This window comes from Pygocentrus nattereri, chromosome 2 (genome assembly GCF_015220715.1).
Source record: "Pygocentrus nattereri isolate fPygNat1 chromosome 2, fPygNat1.pri, whole genome shotgun sequence".
Lineage (NCBI taxonomy): Eukaryota > Metazoa > Chordata > Actinopteri > Characiformes > Serrasalmidae > Pygocentrus > Pygocentrus nattereri.
In genome coordinates, this window is record NC_051212.1 from 50413984 (window position 1) to 50441025 (window position 27042).

The following is a 27042-nucleotide window of genomic DNA, read 5'->3' on the forward strand; positions in this document are numbered from 1 at the left end:
GTACTAGTAGGTTAGCGCTTGATTTCACACACTCAAGCTCAAATCTTGGCTTGTTTCCATGCCGTAGGAAAGTTTATTGATTCAGACACAGTTTGTACGTTATTAAATGCAGTCACTATTGTTGCATAACTTTGATAAATAAGGATCAATGTCTAAGGCGTCCAGCAGCATATTCATAACTATTTCATTTAATAACTTTATGAGGCAGGTTTTAGAGGCATTAAACTCTTCCAACAAATGGTTCTGGTCACCACCACTGTGAAAAACTCTGAAAAAGTTTCATCATTATCACTTTTATTTGATTTTTTTAGGCTTTGTGTGCAGCTGCTTAGCCATGGAATCAAATCTCACGTTCTGAACACACTTATGTTGATGTTGCTTCCAAAAGCAGTCTAGAACAATTCTAGAGCAATTTTTAAAGCACTCGGCGGTCCGGCTCTGTGAGTTTGTGTAGTCTACCACCTCACATCAAAGCTGCTGTTGTTTCCAGATGCTCTCTTTTCACAATAATAGAACAGTTGACAGGTGCAGATGTAGCAAGGCACAAATTTCATGAACTAACTGGAGGCAAAGGTGGCACCTTATGACAGTGTTTAAAGTCACAGAGCCTTTCAGCAAGACCCCCTGTTTGTCTATGGAGATTGCATGGCTACATCTTTTAGGCTAAATAAGGGCTGAAGGCTTTGCAATGGTATTGAAATGGAAAAATGATGTCTTAACTATAGAACTGAAGTGGAAGTGAAAGGGGACCAAAGATAACTCCAAGATTGAGAATGATAGAATGAAATTTCATAAATATTAATACCAAGGCAACATAACCTAGAGCAGGGGTCGGCAACCCAAATGCTAAGAAGAGCCATTTTGTCCTTCCAATAAATATCAAACCAACTTGAGAGCCACAATGTTTTATGTTCATTTTACCATCTTGGCTGTAAATATGTCCAAGTATGCTACAGCTGCTTTTCTCGTATCTCTAGCAGGAAACTTTCCCTCAAAAGTAGGACGGTTTCTTGCAAACTGTCTCTTAATTTTCAGCTACTTTTACGAGGCTGAAGTCGCTTCCCATTCTCCAGATTCTTGTTCTAATTATCCCGTTCCATCTTAAATGCTGCCTGCTGCACCATTTAAGGTCTAAATCTAAATGACTTCAGCTGTATGATCTTTTAGTGTTTAACGGTGTCTCGTTGCAGATCAAACATATCCAGAAACCAGCTTAAGTGCTTATAACTGTAAATAAGCCCTTTCGTCTCCTAATTATCAATGTCCACCTTTTTGTTAGCTACTACCTCGGGGAGGTTGTCTGCGTTGCTATGGCAGCCAGCAGTCTGTGCGCCAACCTTCAGGGTTTGAGGGTGAATTAGCCGTTGTAGGCTCCATTAACTCCAGTGTTTAAGACAGTGTATTGTTAATGATCAGCAGAGCTTTGTCTGAAAATTTGACTGAAAAGGAGGATTATTTTATTTGTACCTACAGATCTAATCCTGCCGTGGAGCCACATCAGGACAAGAAAAGAGCCACACGGTGCCGACCCCTGACCTAGAGATTAGAGCTTGTATAAAAGCTATTAAGAGCATGCCAGTTTGCTAATCTTCAGGTTTAAAGAGACATATTCATCCATGACTTTATGGCAGGTGATGACACCAACATAGACCTGAGTGTCGTCTAAATAAGACAATTCTCAGTCCTCTAGAATGCCTTGTTTCACAGCAGGCCCATTTAGCACATTTACATATCCATCCCCGAACACAATGGTCTTAAGTACAAACTGGGCCGTGGAAACTCAATACTGGTGAGAGATTAATCTCTTTTACCCTTAAACAATAGATGGACCCAAGGGGTTCTGTGCTGGGGTTACACAGGCAACTGCCATCAATATTAATGCAGCAATTAACCCAGGCTTAGCACTGCAGGTGTGCAGAGGACTGTGTCAGGCCAATGTACCACTAGAAGCTCAATACTCACGCACCCAAACACACGCATGCAACCAATTACACTAATTGCAATGAGCTAATTAATTAATCATAATTGATTGTAAAGAAGACAACAGGAGGCAGATGCAAAGTCGTGCGCGGAGCTACTTCAGTCCACCTTAAAAAGCATTGCATTAACACATTGCAACTGTAATAATAAAACACCACCAACATATACTGACAGTAAATATCACTATATTCATCTTTACACTTAACATGGACAGGAAAATCAACATGGCAAAAACAGCACACTGCTCTAAAGTTCTTAGTTACAATAACTTTTGATATTAATATTAATTTGGCCATCATCATAGTAAAACTGGATCACTGTAGTGTAACACTACTACAATATATGTATATTCATATAAAACCTGTGCCTATCATTACTGTTGTCTATGGTTATTAATATAGACAGGATTATTTAATGAAATACAGAACAAAAAATGCTTATTCAAGGATTCGTTAGTAAACACACTGTTTATATACTGTACAGAACCGTCTGAATGGTTACATGGATCCTGAATGCCATATAATAATAGCCATTATAATACATTTACATAATGACACTACAGTTTCTATTGTCATTACCATTACTAGGATTATTATCATTGCAAAGATGTCACAACAAATGCTAATGCACTGATATAATGACCCTATTTATCATTTCCACCGTCTTTTGTCTTTAATATTAATAGAACCGTCAAGTCAAAAACAGATATCACAGTATAACTGTAACCGTCAGACTAGATGATCTACATGATGACATCATTTCTATTGCCATTAACAGGATAATAGCCAGTAGGATTATTATCATGGCAGGAATAGTCAATATTATGGCAGTGATTTGTTGTCCCGACTCATCATTAATACTGTCTGTTGTAATTAGAGGTTTATCAGATCAATAATAGCTACTACACGGCAACTGTAACTGCCCTATAGTGAATCTACATGATGTGCTAAGGCACTAGTATAGACTAGATAAGTATAATATAAATGAAAACGCAGACTTACTTCGCTCTGCTTTAACTTTTAGCTCAGCTGTAGCGGCTTCTCTCGCATCTCTAGCAGGAAACTTTCCCTCAAAAGTAGAACAGTTTCTTGTTAACAGGTCTCCTAACCTTCAACTTTTTATGAGGCTGAAGCCAGCTTCCTGTTCGAATGTTACCGTTCCGCCTTAAATGCTGCCTGAGGTGCCAAGAAATGCTGCCTGCTGCAACATTTAAGGTGGAACGGGAAAATTCGAAAGAGAAACTGACTTTGGCTTTTACGATCTTTTAAAGTTTGACAGTTTCCTGTTGCAGATTAAAAGTATCAGGACACCAGCCGATGTGTCTTATAAGTCCAAATAAGTCCATTCGTCTCCGAATGATCGTGAGCTACTGCCTAGGGGAGGTTGTCCGTAACTGCCCTATAGTGGATCTACATAACACTATCATTTCTCCTGGCATCAACATTAACAGGATGACCGTCGTACTACTTACTGTAGCACTTACTGTGGTCATAGTAGTTAATCAATAAGAACACTAGTAATAATCACTGTAGCCAATGAATTATTATTGATCATCACTGTACATCAGGCTCATTTCATATTATTATCACCACTTGTTTTGCACAAAATAATATCAATAAATGGATCTTATATTTAACCCAACCCATTTGGATATCTGGTATATAGCCATAGATGCACATGTATTATAAAGGGTTATGCGTGTATTTTAAAGTATATGTACGTATAGGTTATGTACATATAAGTAGCAAATATTGGACACATATGCATTATATGTGGATCACATCATAATATATAGTACATAGTATATCATACATCATATACTGTTAAACGTGGTACACACAAATGTTGGTATATGTTAATATATGACCGAAATATATGCCCCATATTTGAAAATGGCCAATCTCAAATACATTGGCATATACGTGATGTACACTGACTGGCCACTTCATCAAAACCACTTCCTTATATCTACACTCACTGCCCAGTTTATCAGCTCCACTGTCCTGCTGGAGTTTTTCAAGTCCACTCACTGTCCACTCTGTTAGACACTCCTACCTTGTTGGTCCACCTTGCAGATGTAAAGCGTTTTTGTGTTGGTCATTCTCTAGTCCTTCATCAGTGGTCAGAGGGCACTGCCCACAGGACACTGTTGGCTGGATATTTTTAGGTTGGTGGACTATTCTCAATCCAGAAGCACTGCTGTGTCTAATCCACTCGTACCAGCACAACACACACTAACACACCACCCCCACCTCAGTGTCACTGCAGTGCTGAGAATGATCCACCACCCAAATAACACCTGATCTGTGGTGGACCTGGGGGGGTTCCTCCCTGCTGAAAAAACAAACTGCATAGACCAGCATGGCTGGTCACCGGTGAAACCAGGACATGTTGTGTTTTGAATGCTGGTACGCTGGTCAACCATCATGCCTGCGCTAGGGTGAACCAGACCAGCATAAAACCACAGCACAGTTTCGCCGACCACTGAAGAAGGGGGCTAACAAAGTATGCAGAGAAACAGATGGACTACAATCTGCAAGTGTAGAACTACAAAGTCCACCTATCTGATAAGTGAAGCTGATCAAATGGACAATGGGTGCAGGATCAAGGTAGGCTTACCTGATAAAGCGCTCAGTGAGTGTATTATTTCATGGCCACGAGAAACTTAACTCTCACGGTCATCAATTATTAACATATAAACACTTAACAAACATTTGTGGCCACGCCTTATTAAATAATAGCCACCATATCACCTTAGGGGCTCGGTAGGGAACCGCGGAGCTAAATAAAGGTGTGAAAGCCGAAAGCCCCCCAACACGCTCTGAGGAAGAGGGCGTGTACACCACGCAGCGCCGTCGAGAGACGCTGCAACTAAACCACACCGTGGAGACCCTCATGAGCTCCTTACCTGCTCCGACATCGTCCTCAGTTGCTGTTTGCTCACAGAGAAGCTCCTTGGTGAGGAGGAACTCCCTCCATGACATGTTCAGCGGGCGCCAAGACGCGAAACGTACCGTCGCCGTCCTCCTCTCCTCCTTTTCGCCGCTGTTTCTGTCACCAAAACGGCTCGTACGCTACCGCATGTCTTTCCGTGAGGGGGGAAAAAGGGTCAGTGCCCAGCCTGGTGACCCTCCTCTGAGCTCTCCGCTGGCTGTACTACACCTGCTCGGGAAAGTCTTTGTAGTGGCTCGCCACGAGAAGAACCAGCCGAGCCACGCCCCTCCCAGCAGCTCCGCCAATGAACGCGCCTGTCTTCTCCTGGAGTGGGCGGAGAGAGGCGTTATGACCACGCCCCCCAGCGCTGTGTTTATGTTATGTTCTTGAGGCCCTTTTTACGCTTCATTTGCATACAATACTGACGCATGACGTCATTTGAGACATAACGTCCCTTTTCCTCTTCACGACGCTTCGCTTTGCCTCTGCATTTCTTATGAGCTGCTTGAATCGGTCAGTTTAGTGAATTTTAATTAGGCAATTACATTAAAGGTGGAATTATATCCATTTTTCAAAATGCTGGGATGTAAACAGAGTCATTCAGAGTGGCTTGAGCTGAAAGCGGTTCATTGCAGAGACTCTTACAGACTGATTTCTCTGAGGAGTGGTGATAGGAACCAGGGGTCGCCACGTCTACAACATGAATATAGGCATTTTATTTACGGTCCAAACCACCAGTGAGCTTAAATGCATCTTCTGAGATCTGATAAGTAATATTGATAATGGTAAAATAGTCACAGATCTGAAAAAAGAAGTTTTCTTCCATGACTATTTTACCTCAAAGTGCCCTGCTTGTATCCCTCCGCCATGAATGGATTAAAATCAATGGATTCGAATACATTTCAAGTTAAAACTTTATCATAAAACAATGTTTCAGACATCAGGCAGCTTATATCTAACTAGTGCATGTAGCAACTTTCAGAGGTGGACGTCTGGTTCCTATCACCATCGCTGTGAATAATTGTGACGTGGCAAGTTTCTCCAGAGTGGAGAATTTCTCACCAAACCACTGTGGATGACTTGGTTGACATCTTAATGGTTTAATTCTGTAGTCCCCCCCCCCCCCCCCCCCCCTTTTAGGCTTGTATATCCACACACTGGGAAAAATGAAAAGTTTCCTCTATTGAAGTCTGTTAGGGTGGTGGAAATTTGCATGATGGCTTCTTAGGCCAGAATCCTTAATAAGATACAGTGGTAATGTGTGCAACATGGTCTGGTAAAGCTGTTTAAATGGGAATGGACAAATGGCTGTCTTTTCTATTGAGGGCATAAAAAAACACTTCACTGTTGACGGTGGCGAGTGGTGTTGGGACAGCTCATGTGACAAGTCATCAACTGTGTAAGGTGCAAAAAAATATGACTCAACATAGCCGAATGTTCAATAACCACAGAGCTATTCAGTGTCCTAGAAAATAATTTGAATGTATAATAGCATCTGCAAGGAAGAGGTGGGACAAGGAAGCATAGGGAATTAAAGGAATTGCTTTATCTGGTAACTCGTATTTACAGCATAAAGCATAACGCTTGGTAGATAGCTTTAGAACTGCCCACACAGGTTAAAGGGTGGGCAAAGTCGAAGTCCTTATAGGAATGAAATGATGAGCTTAGGAATTGCTGTTCTGTAATAGCTACTGTCCTAAATTCAAGTGTGTCAACTGTACCGTATTCACTATATAGTGCACTATTTGAGGGTTCTGCCATTTTGTAGTGGTGTCCAAAAACATAGTGCAGAACATCTAGTGCACTCAAACAATCCCACAATGCATCACAATTAGTGTAGTGTAGACTTGTTGCCTTAGCAGATAGTGACTATCCATAATGCCCTGTGCTCCTAGGTTTGAAGATTCACATGCAGCTTTAGCATCCATCCATCCATCCATCCATCCTCAACCTCTTATCTGGGTCTGGGTTGCAGGGACAGCAGCCTAAGCAAACCTCCTCCAGCTCTTCCGGAGGGATACTGAGGCATTCCAAAAGTCAGTCGCGAGATATAATCCCTCCAACATACCCTGGGTCTTCCCCGAGGTCTCTTCCCCATCAGACATGTCTGGAACACCTCCCTAGGCATCCAGAGGCCATCCTTACCAGATGCCCAAACCACCTCAACTGGCTTCTCTCAATGTGGAGGAGCAGCGGCACTACTCTGAGCCTCCAGCATTGCCAATCTTCTCACCCTGTCTCTAAGGGAGAGCCCGGCGACCCTGCGGAGAAAGCTCATTTCTGCCTCTTGTATCCATGATCTCGTTCTTTCGGTCACTACCCAAAGCTCGTGACCATAGGTGAGAGTCGGAATGTAGATTGGCCGGTAAATTGACAGCTTCGCCTTCTGGCTCAGCTCTCTCTTAATTCGTGAACAAAATCCCAAGATATTTAAACTCCTCCACTTGGGGCAAGAATTCACTCCTGACCTGGACAGAGCATTCCACCCTTTTCCGACTGAGGACTATGGTCTCAGATTTAGAGGTGCTGATTTTCATCTCAGCCGCTTCACACTCGGCTGCAAACTGGTCCAGAGAGAGTTGGAGGTCTTGGTCTGATGACACCAACAGTACCATATCATCTGCAAAAAGCAGACGTGAAATCCTGAGGCCACCACACTGGACACCCCCCCACCACTTGGCTGTTCCAAGAAATTCTGTCCATAAAAGTTATGAACAGAATTGGTGACAACGGACAGCCCTGGTGGAGTCCAACCCTGACTGGAAACCAATCCAACTTACTGCCACCTATACGAACTAAGCTCCTGCTCCGTTTGTACAAGGACTGAATGGCCCGTAACAATGAGCCCCTCACCCCATACTGCCAGAGCACTCCCCACAGGATCCCCCAAGGGACGCGGTCTAATGCCTTCTCCAAATACACAAAACACATGTAGACTGGTTGGGCAAACTCCCACGCACCCTCCAGGACCCTGATGAGGATAAAAAGCTGGTCCAGTGTTCCACGACCTGGGTGAAACCCGCATTGTTCCTCTTGTAGCTGAGATTCAACTATCAGTCAGACTCTCTTCTCCAGTACGCCTGCATAGAACTTACCTGGTAGGCTGAGAAGTGTGATCCCCCTGCCATTCCAGGGGGATCGCCCCAGATGTCCATGCGATGTTGCAGAGGTTTGTCAGCCAAGACAGCCCTACAACATCCAGAGCCTCCACAACATCCAGGATCTCATCCACCCCAGTGCTCTGCCACCAAAGAGTTTTCAAACCACCTTGGCTAGCTCAGCCTGAGTGATGGACGGACCCTCACTCGGATCTCCAAGCTCTGTCTGAAGTATTCCTTCCACCGTCCAATGACATCCCCAGTTGAAGTCAGCAGCCCCGCAGCCACCCTGTATACAGTGTTGGTCGGGAACTGCTTTCATCTCCTGAGGTGCCTGACGGTTTGCCAGAACCTTCTCAGTGCTTGTCAATAGTCTTTCTCCTCAGTTTTTGCCTCAGCAACCGCCAAAGCCGCGACCCGCTTGACCCTTCGGTACCCATCTTTTGCCTCCAGAGTGCCACTGGCCAACCAGGCCCGACAGGACTCTTTCTTCAGCTTGACGGCTTCTTTTACCCAAGGTGCCGCCACGACAGGCACCTATGACCTTGCGGCCACAGCTCAGATCCGCGGCATCAACAATGGAGGCACGGAACAGGGCCCTCTCAGACTCAATGTCACCGGCCTCCCTCGGTATGTGGTCAAAGCTTTGTCAGATGTGAGAGTTGAAGATCTTTCTGGTAGGTTCCTTTGCCAGACGTGCCCAACAAACCCTCACAACTCGTTTGGGTCTGCCAGGTCTGTCCGGTATTTTCACCCGCCATCTGATCCAACTCACCACTAGGTGGTGATCGGTTGACAGCTCTGCTCCTCTCTTCACTCGGGTGTCCAACACACATGGTCGCAAATCTGATGACACAACTACGAAGTTGATCGACAAACTGCGGCCTAAGGTGTCCTGATGCCATGTGCACTTATGCACACCTTTGTGTTCAAACATGGTGTTTGTTATGGACAGACTGCAGTGAGCACAGAACTCCAATAACAAAACACCACTCGGGTTCAGATCGGAGAGGCCATTCCTCCCAATCATGCCCTTTCAGGTCTCACTGTCATTGCCCACGTGAGCGTTGAAGTCATCCAGCAAGACAATGGAGTCCCCACAGGGGCACTTTCCAGTACCGCCTCCAGGGTCTCCAAGAAGGCCGGGTACTTCAAACTGCCCGACCCAAAGGCGCAGGGAAATAACTCTCACGTCCACCGGAGAAAACCCCAACGTACAGGCACTGAGCCAGGGAGCTATGAGTAAGCCCACTCCTGCCCGATGCCTCTCATTCTGGACAACTCCAGAATATAATAAGGTCCAACCCCTCTCGAGAGAGTCTGTTCCAGAGCCCCTGCCATGTGTTGAGGTGAGCCCAACAATATCTAGATGGTATCTCTCAGCCTCATACACTAGCTTGGGCTCTTTCCCTGCCAGAGAGGTCACAGCTTTAGCTGCAGCTTTAGCATGGACCTCAATTTCCTCAAGCACCATTTCACTCTTTGCAGCAAGGAGCACTATCCCATTTCTGACACCGCTATGGCATCAGTGCAAAATAAGAGGCGGGACACATGTGCATACAGGCAAGTGATCTTTTACTGAACAGGCAACAAGGACAAACCACCACCCTGCACTCCTGAGTCACAGAGCATAACCTAATCTTTGCATAGCCATGATTCCCAAGCTCCCAAGCAAACTGTAAACTTGCACATTTGCATGGTTAGGCAACAACACTGGCCAACACAAGCAAATGAGTTGTGCTCAGTTGTGCTTCATAGGTTTGAAGTGGTGTTTGTGACATTTCACTCTTTTCCAAGTGCATTTTCTACAAGTAAGTGGGTTAATAGGCTCAGCTGAAAGCATTGCTAGGGTTTTCTGCAATGGATTACGGCAAAGAAAAGATTCTGTGGAGAAAAGTAAAGAGCTTCTCCAACTACTTATCTTCTGCTTACAGAAAGCCTGAAAAAGCTTGTTGGTCTTAACAGATGAATCACCAATTAATAATTTAGAGAAACAGCTTTGGGGAAGAACTAAAATACCTGATACTGACCTCTATGACCTGCTCAAATGAAATTTAAAGGACATGACTTCAACCACAAAAGCTAAAGTAAATTTCTGTAATAGAAACTGATCTGCATCTAATTTAACAGTGGAATCTCTCTTTCAAATGAGGGTCATAAAATAATTCATCATTTTACACTAAGGAGTGAAAGAGTAAATAATCTATAAACTAATTAAATGATCAGTTACTAGTGTAATCAATTACTTATTACTAAGTAGTTAATCAGTTGCTAGGTGACGGCTATGGTATCTTTTGTGGTTTCATGTGGTTTCTAGATGTTTGCTATGCATCACAAGTGGTTGCCTGGGTGCCTAGGCAGTTGCTATGGTATCTCAGGTGGTTTCTTGTGGTTTCTAGGTGTTTGCTATGACATCTGGTTGGTAGGGTGTTGCTAGATGGCTGCTAAGGTTTTTCAAGTGGTTGCTAAGGTGTTGCTAGGCATTTTCTGTATTATCCCAAGTGGTTGCTTGGTTGTTGCTACATGGGTGCTATGGTATCTCAGGTGGCTGCTATAGAGTTTCAGGTGTTTGCAAAGGTGTTGCTAGGTGGTTTCTATGGTGTTGCTATAATTTCCCAGGTGGTTGCTAGAGCAGTCGCTATTTTATCCATGATAGCTTCTATGGTGTTGCTAATTGGTGGCTATGGTATCACAGGTGGTTGCTAGTGTGTTGCTAGGCAATTGCTATGGTATTGCAGGTCATTTCATATGGTTTCTAGGATACTATGGTGTCTGGTTGCTAGGCTGTTGTGAGGCAGTTGCTTTAATATCCCAAGTGGTTGTTAAGGTGTTGCTAGGTGGTTGCTGTGATATACCAAATGATTGCTAGGTTGTTGTTAGTTGGCTGCTACAGTATTCCAATTTGTTAGCAACCTTAGCAATGTGTTGACATACTAAAGTCACTGATAAACCATTTATGAACATCCCATTCATTTCTGCAGGCTTTCTGGACCATTTCCTCTTCAGCTTCATCAGCAACACCTCAAAGTCTTGGTGACAAGCTTCATCACTTGTCTTAAAGTGGATCCTGACAGCTTTCACCTCCCTCATCTCCAGTTTCCTCTCAGTGTTCTCCAGATCTAGGAGGAGTAAACTTAATAAAATCTCATTTCCATTCATTTGAATACATGTGATATGCATGAGGGATCAGTATTAGACCTAAAATATTGACACCATCAATGTAATTATGCAGTTCTACTGAAATTGAAGAGGTTTTCATGCAAGACTGATTCATCAACTGACAATTCCCATAATATTAAATAATTTCAGCTGTTTATTCTTCACCCACACCTTTACACCTCACTGCAGTCTCTTGAATATCATCAGTCTCTGCTGCCTCAGGGGCTACAGTGATCATGCAAGCTGGACAGGAAAGCTAATGAACAAATCTTCACAGTGTAGCTGAACACTGAGGGCAGCCCCTTCAGACAGCAGGAGTGTTGTGCTGAATTCTGACACCCCTTCCAATGCACACCACACAGGCATCTAGACGCTGCAGATTGCGTTCACAATCTTCTTTATTTCTCTTTAGAAATAACTGGTCATGTTAAGGGTATATGAATAGAAACAACAAAAATCATAAAGGGAATTTAGCATCCATACATCTGAGTGATGTGCATGCATGCAAAGTGGAGTCTGATTCTGTGAGGAAGCTCATTTGTTTCATTTTTAGCCAAAATTTCATACTATAACAAACTTCATTGGTGAGACTGTATGGCCTCAATTAAAACCTGAATGTGGTTTGCTTGGGTTAAGAGAAGTTTTGTATTTTGGATGTATTTGCAGAAACATTTGGGTGACTATTGACTTCCAGTGTTTGTTTGTTAGCAATGATAGCCTCACAGCTAAACTAAAGAATTTAGACAACAAATATGTCTTAGCTGTTCGAATACATCTGAGGTAAGTGGAAATCTTTGCCAATCCAATCCTTGAATATTGTAGTAATAAGCATAAGTTAACACCTATTTGGTTGATATGATAAAGACATAAAGGCATTATGGCCACCTGAAATGCAAACGATAGAACATAAATAACAGTACTTGGAAAATGCTTATTTCAATAGAGTTGAGGTTTAGGAGCTGCAGTAGCAAATAGCAGGCGGGTAAATACCAGTACCTTTATAAGGCTTAACAAGGGCATAATAATGTCCCTCTGTACAGTCACCCAATCAGTTGAGTCTTCTATTACTAACTAGGCTACCGTCACATTTTCCCACAATGCTGAAGCTCCAGACTCTCAAAGGCTTTACATTTCTCATCACTTTTCTCAGTGTGGTTGATGTCTATCAGTCTGTTATTGTTCCTGCCACAAAGCTTATTTAGCTCCTCCCTCTGCCTGAGTCACTTCATCCACCTCCTGTTCATCTCTACCAGCTTCAGTTCATCATCCATCTTCTCCCTGAACAGCCTTCATGTCCAGTGTTTGCCACTGGCTGCCCTGCCATAGCAGGCCTAAGCATCCTGGGGTAGTCTGGGGCAGTTTGGGATAGTAGTAGGCTGGAGGAAAGGGAACAAGCTCTGGTTCAATCCCCAGAGCCAACTGAGGTGCCCTTGAGCAAGGTGCCTAACCCCCAACTGCTCCCCGGGCGCTGCAGGTAGGGCTGCCCTCTGCTCTGAGCATGTGTGCTCACTGCCCCCTAGTGTGTGTGTTCATTGTGGGTGTATGTGGTGTTTCACTGCACAGATGGGTTCGATTGTGAATTGAATTGATTGCAGAGGTGAACAACAACAACAACAACAACAATAATAATAATAATCCTGACATACTGTTTGCTTTCATCTCCAGCGGAAGGTTCTGAGTTTGAACCCGAGTGATGCCATAGCCATCCGAAAGTCCACCTACGCGGATAAAAAGATTGGTGGCACTGTGTGATGAAAAGAGTCCAGATGGTTGGGAAAAACTGCCTTCATTGTTTACTGAAGATGAGGAGAACTTTTGGTTAAAATGGGTGAATTCTGGTGTCCTCGAGTTGAGTTATCTTGGTCATTCTCCATTTGGAGTGAGAAATCAGGTGGATACATTTTTAAAAATCAATCAAACAAAATAATCTTAATGAGTCCATTAACATCTATCATCATATATGCAAAAAGAGTCGCTTAATTACAAACATATATTACAGTCACTGGTGTTATATGAACATGGTGACAGAGACTCCAGTGACAATCTGGTTAAAACTGAGGATTTTGTAAACTGGCTCACTCATTGGCCACCAGGTGACCGTGTGCAATTATTTAAAATCAGTAATAAAAATGATTTGGAATTATTTAGACAAAATCTTTATTACCCAGACATTAAAGCACATAACACCAGTGAGACATAAAATCATGTGATGCCTCATAAACAAAATTCTAAATAAATTATTAAAATTTGTTGGGGGCAGTCGTGGGCTGGAGGTTAGGGAACTAACCGGAAGGTCGCCAGTTCGATCCCCAGAGCCGACAGCACATGACTGAGGTGTCCTTGAGCAAGACACCCAACCCCCAGGTGCTCCCCGGGATAGGGCTGCCCACCGCTCCGGGCAAGTGTGCTCACTGCCCCCTAGTGTGTGTGTGTGCTCACTAGAGTGTATGTGGTGTTTCACTTCATGGATGGGTTAAATGCAGAGGTGAAATTTCCCCATTGTGGGACTAATAAAGATTAATTAATTAATATTATAAGCAAGTATGGACTCACCTTGTCATGCTTTGAGATGCTTCCTCTCTGATGAGTCTTGACCCAAGAAAACAATTTAATAGAGCTGAAAATACTGTGTTAAAGTGTAGCATGAGTCCCGCTAACATCAGTGACCAATGACTCTGTGACTAATGAATTTTCTAAATAAAATTTAGAAACATTTAAAATGTAGTATAACATCAATGACATAAAAAGTCAACACGAATCTGTTTTATACAAATTCCTAGGTTAAACCTCTTAAAAATAATGTTTTATATTAAAAATGGTTTAAAAATGCTTCTGTGACAAGCTTTTACATATGTTTTATATATGCAGAGCGACAATGAAACAGGATTAAACATAGAAAAATCAGAGAAATCATAATGGAAAAGTATCATTTCATCTTAGATCAATTGTGTAAATGGACATACCAACTTTTAAAGCATCTTTTTAGCCCTGCAACCTTTGTGATGTGGCTCCCCACTCCAAATGGAGAATGGCCCAACTCAAGAAAAGCTGTGTAATCACTTACCTTTTAAGTGAAGCAGATTTTTATTTTTAAGAGTGAAATTAGATAGATAGATAGATAGATAGATAGATAGATAGATAGATAGATAGATAGATAGATAGATAGATAGATAGATAGATAGATAGATTCAACTTTATTGTCATTACTCAGTACAAGTACATGGCAACGAGATGCAGTTAGCATCTAACAGAACTGCAAATAGTAGCAATAGTGCAAAAAGAGACTGCAAGTGTGCAATAAATAGACATAGTGCAACAAATTACAGTATATAGAATAAATTACTATTATAGATCTGCCAAAATAGATTCACTATAGGTGTGTAGATATATACATGAACATGTTGGAGATGTACACTGTATTGAATAACTGTTGCGATGTGTTGTTTACATGGCAGTAGAATGTTAAATTAGTGCAGTGGTAATAATAATGAATAAAATAAAACAACAGCTCTGATTGGTGAGTGTAGTATGAAAGGCAGTGTTCATAGTCCGCTGTGTGCAGTATGAGTGGTAGTGTTATCAGCGAGGTGTGGAGTTCAGCAGAGTGATTGTGGAGGGAAAGAAGCTGGACCTGAGTTCTTGCCCGGATGCTCTTGTATCTCCTCCCGGATGGAAGTAGGTTGAACAGTTTGTGGTTGGGGTGGGAGGGGTCCTTAATGATGCTGTGTGCTCTGGTGCTGGTGGTGAATGTCTTTGATGGCAGGGAGCTGCATGCCTGTGATGCGCTGAGCAGTCCTTACTACCCTCTGCAGGGATTTTCTCTCCGCCACACTGGAGCTACTGTACCACACGGTCACACAGTTAATCAACAGCATTTAATGTTATAAAACAAAACTGACTTAAACATGTGGTGCTTGGACCCCTAATAATTTGACACATTCAAAAGCAATAGCACAAATTGAATTGAAAAAGTTGCAATGGTTATCAAAGTCACAAATCTTAAAAGACAAAAGGGAGACAAATTCTAGTGCTAAAAAGCACAAAGGAAAATGATGTGTATGAGGGCAGCATACATTTGTTTGAGTACCACTAATTGCTTCCACCTTGCTTCCCTTCCAAGAACACATTTTATCACCGCTGTTGTATTTTTAAGAGCTGCTCCGCTTGCCAATCTATCATCACGCTCTAGCAGTAATGCCCACCTTCTGCTGAATAATAAGGAAATCTATTGGTAAGATATGTTTTTTTAGTGAAATACATCTTTCTACATTCTAAAATTAAAGAAACGTTCTGAGCGAGTGATTAAAACCTGTTTTACCTTTTCTTTTTTAGCCGTTGAGCGCCGTTTACTTCCATTCAGTGAGGACTCCCTCGAGAGCGCCCTCTGCTGTTTAGCAGTCTTGTTTTTGATATAACGAGGGGAATAGGAAGTGGCCAGGCTCCTCATACACTTACTAGCAGTCACCTGAAAGTCTATTTGAGATCACTCTAAAGGGGATTCCATTGTTTTTTTTCCTAAATTTCTGCATAATTCAGTCGTTTAATTGCATACAAAGTTATTCAGGGTGATTTGATCTAAATTGATCTATTGTCGAGAAACTTACTGACACAGTGTTTGTGATAGGAACCAGGGGTCACCATCTCTACAACACAGATATAGCCATTTTATTAGTACCCAAGACCACCAGTGAACCCACATGTCTTCTGTTAATAATGGTAAAATAGTGGTAAACCTAAAAAAAAGTATTTTTTGGGGGATTTTTTTTTTTTATCACAACACCCAGCATGTACCTCTCCACAATTAATGTATTTTAAAGCTTAGTTTTGCGATAAGATTCATGTAGCAATATCTCAGGCATCAAAATACATTTTTAACCATTTTCTGTAAGAGATTTCAGTAAAGTAGCTTTGAGAGGCATGAAATTGTTGTACCATCTCGTTACTTTCACAACCACTATGAACAATTCTGACTCTACCAGAAGAGTGTCATTACTTCTGTGTAAGTTCTTCTCCAGCCTTGAAGACTCTTTAACACTATTTTACTTTTTATTCTTCCATACATTTGTGATCTAAAACAGAATGACTTTGCTTTGTAATGCTATTGTAATGTTATTACCCCATATGCAGTGGTAGACAGCAATGAAGTGAATGTAATTCATTACTGTACTTATGTAGTTTTTTCATATATCTGTACTTTATTAAAGTTTTTCCACTTTGGGTGACTTTTTACTTTCACTCCACTGCATTCCAAAGTCAAATATCTCTGCCGCTCCTTTTGGCTTCTGTGTGCATAAATACGTAACATTAAAATGAAAGAAGCGTGAAGCAAGAACACCAATCAGGGTATCATGTTTCTTTCTTTCTGAATTTCTACAAACACCATTTCAGTTTATAGTAAATGAGTTTGGGCTGGTTTATGTTTATGAACAGACGCCTACAGATCAACATAGTAAAGGAGCTCATCTGTGATCCTGAGTTTAAAGCCAGTTTTTATTCAACTTAAACTTGGAACTAAGTTGTAAATAAATCTGAAACTGAAACTTTGCTTGTGTGTAAAAAGTGATTTCAGAGCCACTCGGTTCTCCCTGATGGAAACTGTTTACCTTCAGTGTTTTGTGCTTCTGATCATTTTAATAGACGTCAGCGTCACTAATTAATGACGTTCTATTAAAAGACTGGTTTACCAAGAGAGACGCTGGAGGACTTTCACCTGAAATGAGTTCATGAAGCCAGTCTGGTTATAAAAATGATAACAGGACCAGATCAGAGCCAGAATTACTCTTTTAGTACTTTTACTTTATACTTAAGTACATTTGAAGGCAAATACTTTAGTACTTTTACTCAAGTGGAGATCTAAAAGGAGGAACTTCTACTTTTACTAGAGAAATATTTTACACCTCTACTTTAACTCTACATGTACATGATTTGTGTACTTTGTCCACCACTGCCCTTATGCTATCACCCCTCCCCCTGTTTTTATTCCCTTATCCCATGGACTTAAACTTGTGTTAAGATGTGCTTGTATTATTTGTCTGAAATTGCCTATGATTTTTCATGATCATGAATTTAGGAGATGTCTGGATGGATATCTGCAGCCAGCAGGCCCAGATCATCCCCTGGGTGCAAATATTTGTTGGACACCCTACCTGGCTATCTGTTCTGGAAGGTCAGTATATTAATATGATATCCCAGCAGGTTACAGGAGGCCTATGCTGCACTGCTATAGCAGCATACTAACCTCAGTGTTGGCTTTGTTGCTACTACAAATACATACTTTTGTCTTCAAATCGAGACCAAACAATAGCAAGATTAGCATTAACGAAAACATAAGTTAATATAAGCCCAACCACAAATGCAACACTTCCCTATAAAACATGCACCTGCTTTAGATGACATTAAAATGACATTAAAATCAGATGGATAGATTTTATATTTGGCTCTGCGGAAGTATCAGGTCTCATTTTACAGGTCCACCAGGCACATCTTTGAATAATAATAATAATAATAATAATAATAACACACTTTACTATAGGGTGCTGTTCATAAGGCACCATGACACCTACATAAGCTTGTCATGACAACTGACATAACCCTGCATAACTGTTTATGAATGCTTGTTCCAATAAGCGTCATTGGCTATAAAGGTTATATTTGCCAATTTTGATCAAAGTCAGCTAAAGTAGCCTTTATGATAGATGACACCTGTTGTAATAAGCATTTATAAACAGCTACCTAGGGTTATGTCAGTTGTAATGACAACCTTATGTAGGTGTCATGTAGCCTTATGAACAGCTCTTTACAGTAAAGTGTTACCATAATAATAATAATAATAATAATACTTATTAATAACTAATTATTATTATTATGATAACACTTTACTGTAGGGAGCTGTTCATAAGGCTACATGACACCTACATAAGGTTATATATAATTATTATAGCACTTTTCATGCAAGTGCTTTACAGACAGATGATAAAGCATAGATCTGCAAGAAATCATTAGTATTTATTTAGAATGAGAAGAAAATGGAAAAGATCAAATTAAAAGATAAACACCACACGATGTAGAGGTTTAATTAAATGCTGATTTAAAGAGAATGTTTTTAGATGCTTCTTAAAAGTTAGCACTGAGCTTGACTGTCTAATATAAGTTGGAAAGAGCCTCTCCATGTTTTCTGTATTTCACAGAGGGTATCTGTGGAAGGCCACTATCTGCAGATCTTACATTATGTGCCAGAACATAAACAGACAGACTCTCTATGATGTAAGCAGGTGCTAAGGTGCTATGTTATTTTAAGCTTTAAAGACTTAGCAGAACCTTGAAATCTATCCTTACAGACAGTGCGGTTCTTTCAAAACAGGACTGATGTGATCTCTCTTTCTTGTTTTTGTTAGGATGCTGCTGCATTTTGTACGAGTTGTCAGGGACGCATAGTTTTTTAAGAAGTCCAGTATGAAGAGCATTGCATGTGTGGAGCTTCCACTTCAAAGTACATTCAAAGGAACGCTGAGGTAATGTCAGGTAGCATAAAGGTTGCTAAGCAGTGACTGGAGTAGAACATTTAGGACAGACGCAGAGAGTGAGGATGTTCTACGACAACAACGGCAAATTAGTTCATTAGTTCAATTTGCTGCTAGGACTAATTCTAATTGCACTAGTTCTAATTGCAGGTCAAAACATTTGTTTATATCTTTTCATAATTGCACATGGGGGCCCGTAGTGGCTTGGGCCCCTGTGCAGGAGCCCATAAATACCACTGGATGATCCAGGCTGGCTGCGTGATATATAAAAATAAAAATGTAATAGATGTTATCCACACTTTCAAAAAGTGGCGTGAGCAAAATCAGGCATTTCAGCTGTGTCCTCAGCGTCTCTATGGTAAATGACACTTAAGTCTGGTCATAAATGAACAGCTAACCAATGTCCATGCCTGAACTACAGAGTTGTGAGTGGCTTTGTTTACACAGCAGGGCAAATCGGATTTGTTGCTTAAATCAGAACGTAAGTTTCAAGCGCTTTACACCACTTCAGCCGACACTTGGCATTGCACATAGGCTTCTGAGCAGCTGTTAGGCCATGGAAACCCTTTTCATGAAGCTGCTGATGCACATTCTTGCTGATGTTGCATCTAGAGGTAGTTTAGCACTCTTTAGTGAGAGATGCAACAGAGTATAGCAGATTGTTACATTACACTTCATGGCTGTTGCTTCTCTACATTTCCATTTCACAATAATAGCACTTACAGTTGACCAGGGCAGATCTAGCAGGGCAGGGATTTAATAAACTCTCAAAGGTGGTCATAACAGTGCCACATTTGAAGTCACTGAGCTTGTCAGTGTGGCGCTTTCTACTGCCAGTGTTTGTCTATGGAGACTGCATTGACATGTGCTTAATAGTATACACTTGGGTTTGACTAAGACAGTTGAATTGCACTTAAGGCAATCAGTACCTGTAAAGAAGCTCATGTCACTGCGTCTGGGGAGGCTTGCAACTGAAGTTGGCTACAGAATCTTACTGCAGCTGTTTGCAGCGAGACAAAACACCATCTGTTTAATTATAAATAAGGTTTGTACAGCTTTGGCTGCACTGCGACATGTTTTTCAAGGCCTTTTTAAACCTGTTATACTATGGAGCTGACAGCAGCGCTGTGTTGTCATGGGCCTACCGCGAATGTCATAGCGAGTTGCCTGCGAGGCTAGGTGCATGATCACGATGACCACGGCCTGCTCGCTGATCTACAGCATTAATTACACCTCATCAGGTCCTGGCAGCCCTGTGTGAGCCTGAATGGGGTTTGATGAGAGTGATGACGAGTGTAATTATTCACAACCTCCTAAAATATGACTGCTGCAATTACGGAATGTATCGAAAGCACTGAAGCGTGATAAAGGGCCGAGCTCTCGCATGTGTCTGTTAAGTGGGAAAGGCTCGGCTGTGCGCCGCACGCCCTTCTCTTTTTCTCACTGTAAGTCCCTCGGCTCAGCGTTCTACTTTAATATCTAGATTGACCTCACTGGAATCTTCACCATGCAAGCCTGGCATCTTGAAGTTTGATGGGTTTACTGAGACAGATTGGGGTTGCCAGGTTTCAGCCTCAGTAAAACGGGACAGGCTGAATGGGGTGGGGAACGACGTTGGAGAGGATGTCCAGCAAGCATCCAGTCTTTATCATGGTCCCCATTCTGTCTCTTTTGGTTTGTTTTTAGTGTTTTAAAACAGTTTCAAAGTAGTCTTTGATTTATTGGTTTTTTAACCTTTTTTATTGGATCTATTTTATTGGATTTTATTGGGCGGCACGGTGGCGTGGTGGGTAGCGCTGTCGCCTCACAGCAAGGAGGGCCTGGGTTCGATTCCCCGGCCGGGCGACCGGGGTCCTCTCTGTGTGGAGTTTGCATGTTCTCCCCGTGTCTGCGTGGGTTTCCTCCGGGTTCTCTGGTTTCCTCCCACAGTCCAAAAAGACATGCAGTCAGGTCAATTGTGTAAAATGATCAAATTGTAAGTCGCTCTGGATAAGAGCGTCAGCCAAATGCCAATGTAATCTAGAATTTTATAGCCATTGTCATGAATTCTGGAGATGAAGTACACTCAAAAAATGTTTAAGCCCAAATGTTAACACTTAATGTTAAGTCTGTATTTTAATTAGATGTCAACTTCCCATTCAATTTCAATATATTAGTTCAAAGTAAAAAATGGTATTATAATTTGTTTCTCCATCATGTTCAATAAAACTGAATGAATTAAATAACATTTAAATTAGAAGTGCTTGAATGACTTAATGTATTTCTAAAGAGTTCATATTAACTTCTGTATTCACAGCACAATTACTTAGACTGTGTAAATGTATTAAATGACAAACCTGTTCAATTGTAGTCCAAACTGTATTAAACAGTATTTGAGTCATTTTACAGGCACATGTAAACTTTAAAGTCTAATGTGACAGAAATAAACATAACTTTATAGATTTCAGTTGTGATCAAATTCCCTACTTTAGAATTTCTATTCACTCTCAACTGAACTACTAATTAAAGCAGATGTTTATGTGCCCAACGTTCCTACTGAGGAGGTCACCTACAGTTACAAAAACCATGAACTGTTGATTTGAATATTAATGGAATACACCTTTACTTAATCTACCATTTGTGCCCATGAACATGACAGCAGACCAAGAGGTGAGGAAGAGGGTGCAGGCAGGATGGAGTGGGTGGAGATGGTTGTCAGGGCTGATGTGTGACAGAAGGATAGCAGCAAGAGTGAAAGGGAAGGTCTACAAGACAGTAGTGCGTCCTGCTATGATGTATGGTGTGGAGACTGTGGCTCTGTCTAAAAGACAGGAGGCTGAGCTGGAGGTGGCGGAGATGAAGATGCTGAGATTTACGTTGGGAGTGACAAGGCTGGACAAGATTAGAAATGAGCAGATCAGAGGGACGGTGAAGGTGGAGCAGTTTGGAGATAAAGCCAGAGAGGCCAGGTTGAGATGGTTTGGACATGTGTTGAGGAAGAATAGTGGATATATTGGGCAAAGAATGTTGGAGATGGAGCTGCCAGGTAGAAGGAGAAGAGGTAGACCTCAGAGAAGGTTTATGGATGTAGTGAAGGTGGACATGGAGATGGTTGGTGTGAAAGTAGAGGAGGCAATGGATAGGGCAGGATGGAGGCAGATGATCCGCTGTGGCGACCCCTAAAGGGAACAGCCGAAAGAAGAAGACGAAGAACATGACAGCAGACCTAGTAAGAATGCTAGCTAGCTCGTTTGGTCTGGTGTTTGTCTAGAGTTTCTACACTTTTTTGGGTGTAGGCTGTTTATTAAAGGTGCAGCATTTTCAGATTATAAATCATAAAAGTGTATAGCATCATGGTAACATTGCTTGAAAAGAGATCAAAATACCTGGTGCAGCTTCCATCTCAATAGACCACAGAGTTGGGTCCATTTCATTGCTGAAACAACAATCTCAGATGTTAACACCAGTAAATACAGTGGCCTTTGGCTACTTTATCTTAGAGTCATTGCACTCACTTTAAACAAACCTAGGTAAAAGATATAACCATCAAAATAGAGCTACAATGCTGCTCACCAGAGGGAAAGTATTGACTTATTCTACTTGGTAAATTGTGATTAAACACTATTGCATTTCATTATTGCATCAAACTCTTAATCAGAAAATATTTTCACATATTTCTCAGGCCCAGCACCCGAGTCAGAGCAGGTCAACCGGACTGGGCATTTTTGTACTGTGTTAGCATATAAATGGCAGGTGCACAACGGCCAATTCAAACACGGACTGTGAATTCACAAAGAACAAGAAAATTGCACAGCATATGCCAGGCTTTAGTCTTACTGCGGCAAATTACCCAGCAGAAACATCCAGTAAATACTTTTAGGCAGCATGAGCTTTTGAAGCTGGTGTCTGCTTTGGCTTTTTCAAACAATTGGACCACCTCTGCTGCCTGAACCTAACAAAGCAATTATCTGCTCGGGCTTCACACAAACCAAACACTTCAAATGAATTTCAACGACAAATTTTTGCCCCAATTGCTCAGCAGCTCAGCTCATCAGAGCTCAGGGCCTCTACGAGGCCTTTCTTTTATTTGCTGAAATCACATCTCCAGAATTGGGAAGATGAAATGACCTAATGCAGCCCGCAGTATCATGACCTAATGCTCTGTGGGAGCAAAATTACAGAATCAAACTGGCCTCTAGGCCGCAGAGTTATAAGCCGGGTCTGTTCTGACTTCGCTCGCTGGCACAAAACCCAGCAGGCAGTGGCGTATGTCAAGAGGAGATATTTCGAATGAAAGGAAGTGAGTGATTCAAAGTGCTGTGATAAATGCTGAGGGAGTGAGCGAGTGAGAGAAGTCAGAAGAGGTCGAGCGTAACTCCGTGGCCTACAGCCCAGCTTGATTGTGTCAAGTGGTAAAGGATGGCTGAATCATCTCTCTCGTTCTCTCTCTGATTAGTGTGGTGAGGCAGATGGGGTTGTGGGGCAGAGATGTACAGATGTAGTGAATGAGGAGAGGATGTAGTAGCAGACAATAGAGCAGCAATACAGGACACGATTACTGTGCAGAATTTCTTTTAGAATTATAATGATGGCTCATTACATTAATAGCTATTAATCAGCGATCACATTAGGCTTAATGTTCCATTTCCAGGGGTCCACCAACCAAGTACTCCTTCTTGTATCTGCAATCTTTGTCCATTTCATCAGCTCCATTTATCAGATATCTACAATTGCAGACCATCTGTTTCTTTGGTTAGTGCACCCTAGACCACCACAGAGCAGGTGCTATTTGGGTGGTGGATCATTCTCAGACACTGCAGTGACCACTGACGTGGTGGTGGGGTGTTAATGTGTGGTGCGCTGGTATGAGTGGATCAGACACAGTAGTGCTGCTGGATTTTGTGCTATGATTGTGAAAAGGACTGGTCTAGGAGCAACAACGGCTTAGCCAAAAAGCGGAAGACCTCACAAACTCATGGAGCGCTGAGGGAAAAAATCGCCCATCCTGTGTTGCATGTCACTGCACAGTTCACAAATCACTATTCCTGGAAGCAACATCGGCACAGGAGCTGCGCATCGTGAAATGGGTTTTCATGGCCAAGCAGCTTTAATCATGCCTAATGACTATACACAATGCCAAGCATCAGCTGGAGTGGCGTAAAGCACGTTTACACTATAGGGGCAGTGTAAACATGCTCTATGGACTGATAAATCACACTTCACTTTTTGGGAGTCTGATAAGCAAATCTGTGTTTGGTGGACACCAGGAGAACGTTACCTACCATAATGCATAGTACCACGAGTAAAGTTTGGTGGAGGAGGGATAATGGGCTGTTTTTCAGGATTTGTCCTAGGCTTCGTAGCTCTAATGTAATGTAAATGGTGCAGCATACAAAGACATTTTAGACAATTATGTACTTCCAAACACTGTAGCAACAGTTTGTGGAAGATACTTTCCTGTTCCAGCATGACTGAGCCCCTGTGCACAAAGCAAGCTCCATGAAGACCTGGTTTGATGAGTTTGGTGTGGAGGAACCCCAATGGCCTGTACAGAGCCCTGGCCTCAACCCCTTGAACACCTTTAGGATAAATGGGAACGTCGATTGTGAGCCAGGCCTTCTCATCTAACATGTCCAACAAGGTCATATGCATGTGATGGTCATGTGTTCACAAGCTTTTGGCCATATAGTGTATTTATAATTGCTTGCTAGTCCAGAACCAAATATATGATTGATATATAAGAGGAGACTGTATCATTGTAGATTCCTGACTTCACCCTCTCTTGCCTCCTCCCATGTAGACCCAGCTTGTCATTAGTGAGTTCAACTATGTGTAGTTTGTTACCTCTACTTTCCCAGGTGGTTTCTCTTCTTGTTGTTGGTATAAGTAGCTCTTGTTTTTCAGTTTGCCTTTATTTGCTGCCATTTGCTTCAAATTTTGTTTGTTCATTTGTTTAATAAAACCAATGAACTCACACCAAGATACCTAATGGTGGTCTGGTCCTCTGTAAAAAATGGAGGCACCAGACAGAAAAGACTGGCATGTTTATTGAAGTTATTCATGGACTAATGTCTCATATTTTTCTGTACAAGTGTGCTTATTAAGGTTGTTTATGAACTAATCATCACTTCTAATGAAAAGCAGTTTGGAAATGACATGTGGGCACTTATAGATAATAATATAAACTGAACTGCTTTGTTTTTAGATTAATGAGACTGATTGTTTAAGTATAACTTATTCATCTGTTATAAAACATGACCAAGAGCGCTGCTGGTGTTTGTTAATACCCACCTACAATTTTTCTTTTTAAAAGCATTATTTTTTATTGAGGTTTGCAAAACACACGTTGCACTAATAGCCAGCAATATTTACTAACAATAGATAAAATCCGAATTTCTAATTTATCATTTATTCATTCTAAGTAATAGTAGAAAAGACATATTAAAGGCATAAAATATATTAAAATTAAATTAGTTATGTAGTGAAATATGTAGACGGTTGCTTTTTAAATAAATAATGATTCAACTTATACAACATTTGTTAATCCTTTGTTGTGAATAGCTAATACACTTGTTATAGAGTAATGTGAATGTATTACTTATACAGAATAATTCTAAGTATATATAAAGAATAGCTCTAAATAAAAGGTGTGAAAGGTGTGAAATGTCTGAGCAGCAATAAGATTAGTTTTATAATTAAAAACTTTGACTCTTATTATGTTATAATAAACATTTCACAAACTATTTCAAAGCGATTTGATTATCTGTTACGCTTATGATCAGGATTAATGTGTAACCTGATGATATGCATATTGAAAATGCACCTCACGATTGTGGAAACTGCAGCCCATGCTGGAGCAGAACAGCTGGCATGTCTGCAAGTAAATCAGGTGATAGTCTATGGGTTATACAGTGTGAGACTGATACACTATGAAAGTAAAGGTGAGAAAGTCAGAGCGGGCGTCTGTGTAAGTGTGAGCAGCTGGTGTGCTACAGGAAATTTGAGGGATCTAAAAGCAGAAGCTTCCGATCTGATGTTTCTACTCACTTTGGCAGTGTTACAAAGAAGCTTCCAGTGATGAGAAGTCATGTGGTAACACTTTTCACGTTTCTAAGCATCTATACATATATTTATAACATGCTATAATGCATTCATCAGGCATTATAAACATGACTATACAGATTTATAAAAATGAATTACACTGAATTGCACTTTACAGCCATGTTTATCATTATAAATAGTCTTTATGTTATACTGTCAGTGCCAAAGAAGTCAGTCCCAACTTATAGAATGTAAAAACAAATACAAAGTTTATTTAAGAAGAAATATACTACAGTACAGTAATGCTCATTTCTGCTAGCATTCTATTGGATATGCAGTGTTAAGTTAGTGCCAGGCTAACGGTGGTGCACATTAACAGTGGTGTACATTGACTTTCCTACATTGGGTAAAACACTGACGGCAGCTCTAGTTTAAACTCTGACATCTGAAGCCTGTAATGAGCTTTACTGTGTGTGTTTTAGTGTTTCAGTAAATTCTTCAGTAAATACTTCAACTTGAAGCCTCAGTCTTAACACTGGAGGAGGCTTTAGTCCAGTACGCTTCACTTTACTTAGAGCGGACAAGTACAACTTACCAGCTCTTATAATTTGTTATGAACAGTGCTTATAATGCATTATGTTAATAATTCATGAGGCATAATAAGCATGGGTACAATATGTAATGCATTTGTATACACATTTATAGTCATGTTTATTGTGCTGGGTTCACCGTGATTTCAGAACGTAGATGGAGTTTCTTGCAAGTTTTCACTTGACATTTTCGAAACATTTCTCACCTCACATTCTAGATAACTCCAAATTTTTGTCTTTTTTTTAAACTTATGTACACAAAAGTGACAGTAATTGTAAGTCTCATTAACATGATTCAATCAGTCTCTCTGGACGTTTGTGTGCGTGTCGACCTTCTCACACTTGATTTCTCCTTGTCTGAATTAAGCATGCAGTTATCTTGAAGGGTTTCTGAACCACTGTTGGTCTGATTCACCTCTGGTTCTTTCAAAATATCATGTTGATTTCTTCTCAGAACAGCACCATCTTCTGTCTGGATTGTGTATGACCTCTGTTGTACTTTTTTCAGCACTGTACCTTTTTGTCCCCAGGTGTCCTCTATGTCCTTGAGCCTGACTCCATCACCTTCAAGTAACTCTGGGAGTTGCCTTGTTTTCATGTCATAGTAGATCTTTTGCTTTGACCTTTCAATCTCTTTGAGCTGTCTCACTGTCCTGCCTTCCTTTGTTTCAAGAAGGTCTTATTTGACAGGTAGATTGGAGTCAAGACGTCGTCCCATGAGGATCTGAGCAGATGAAAAGC

The 27042-nt window shown here is 41.3% G+C and overlaps 1 protein-coding gene across 1 annotated transcript in view; it reads right to left on the bottom strand.

The window, feature by feature from the left end:
• Positions 1-5186, bottom strand: part of rem2 (RAS (RAD and GEM)-like GTP binding 2) — a 42050-nt gene extending 36864 nt beyond the window's left edge. Inside the window, exon 1 of the mRNA XM_017723086.2 lies at positions 4889-5186. Coding sequence (XP_017578575.1) covers positions 4889-4900 — 12 coding nt within the window. The 5' untranslated portion in view covers positions 4901-5186. The remainder of the gene's footprint in view (positions 1-4888) is intronic.
• Positions 5187-27042: the final 21856 nt, after the last annotated feature.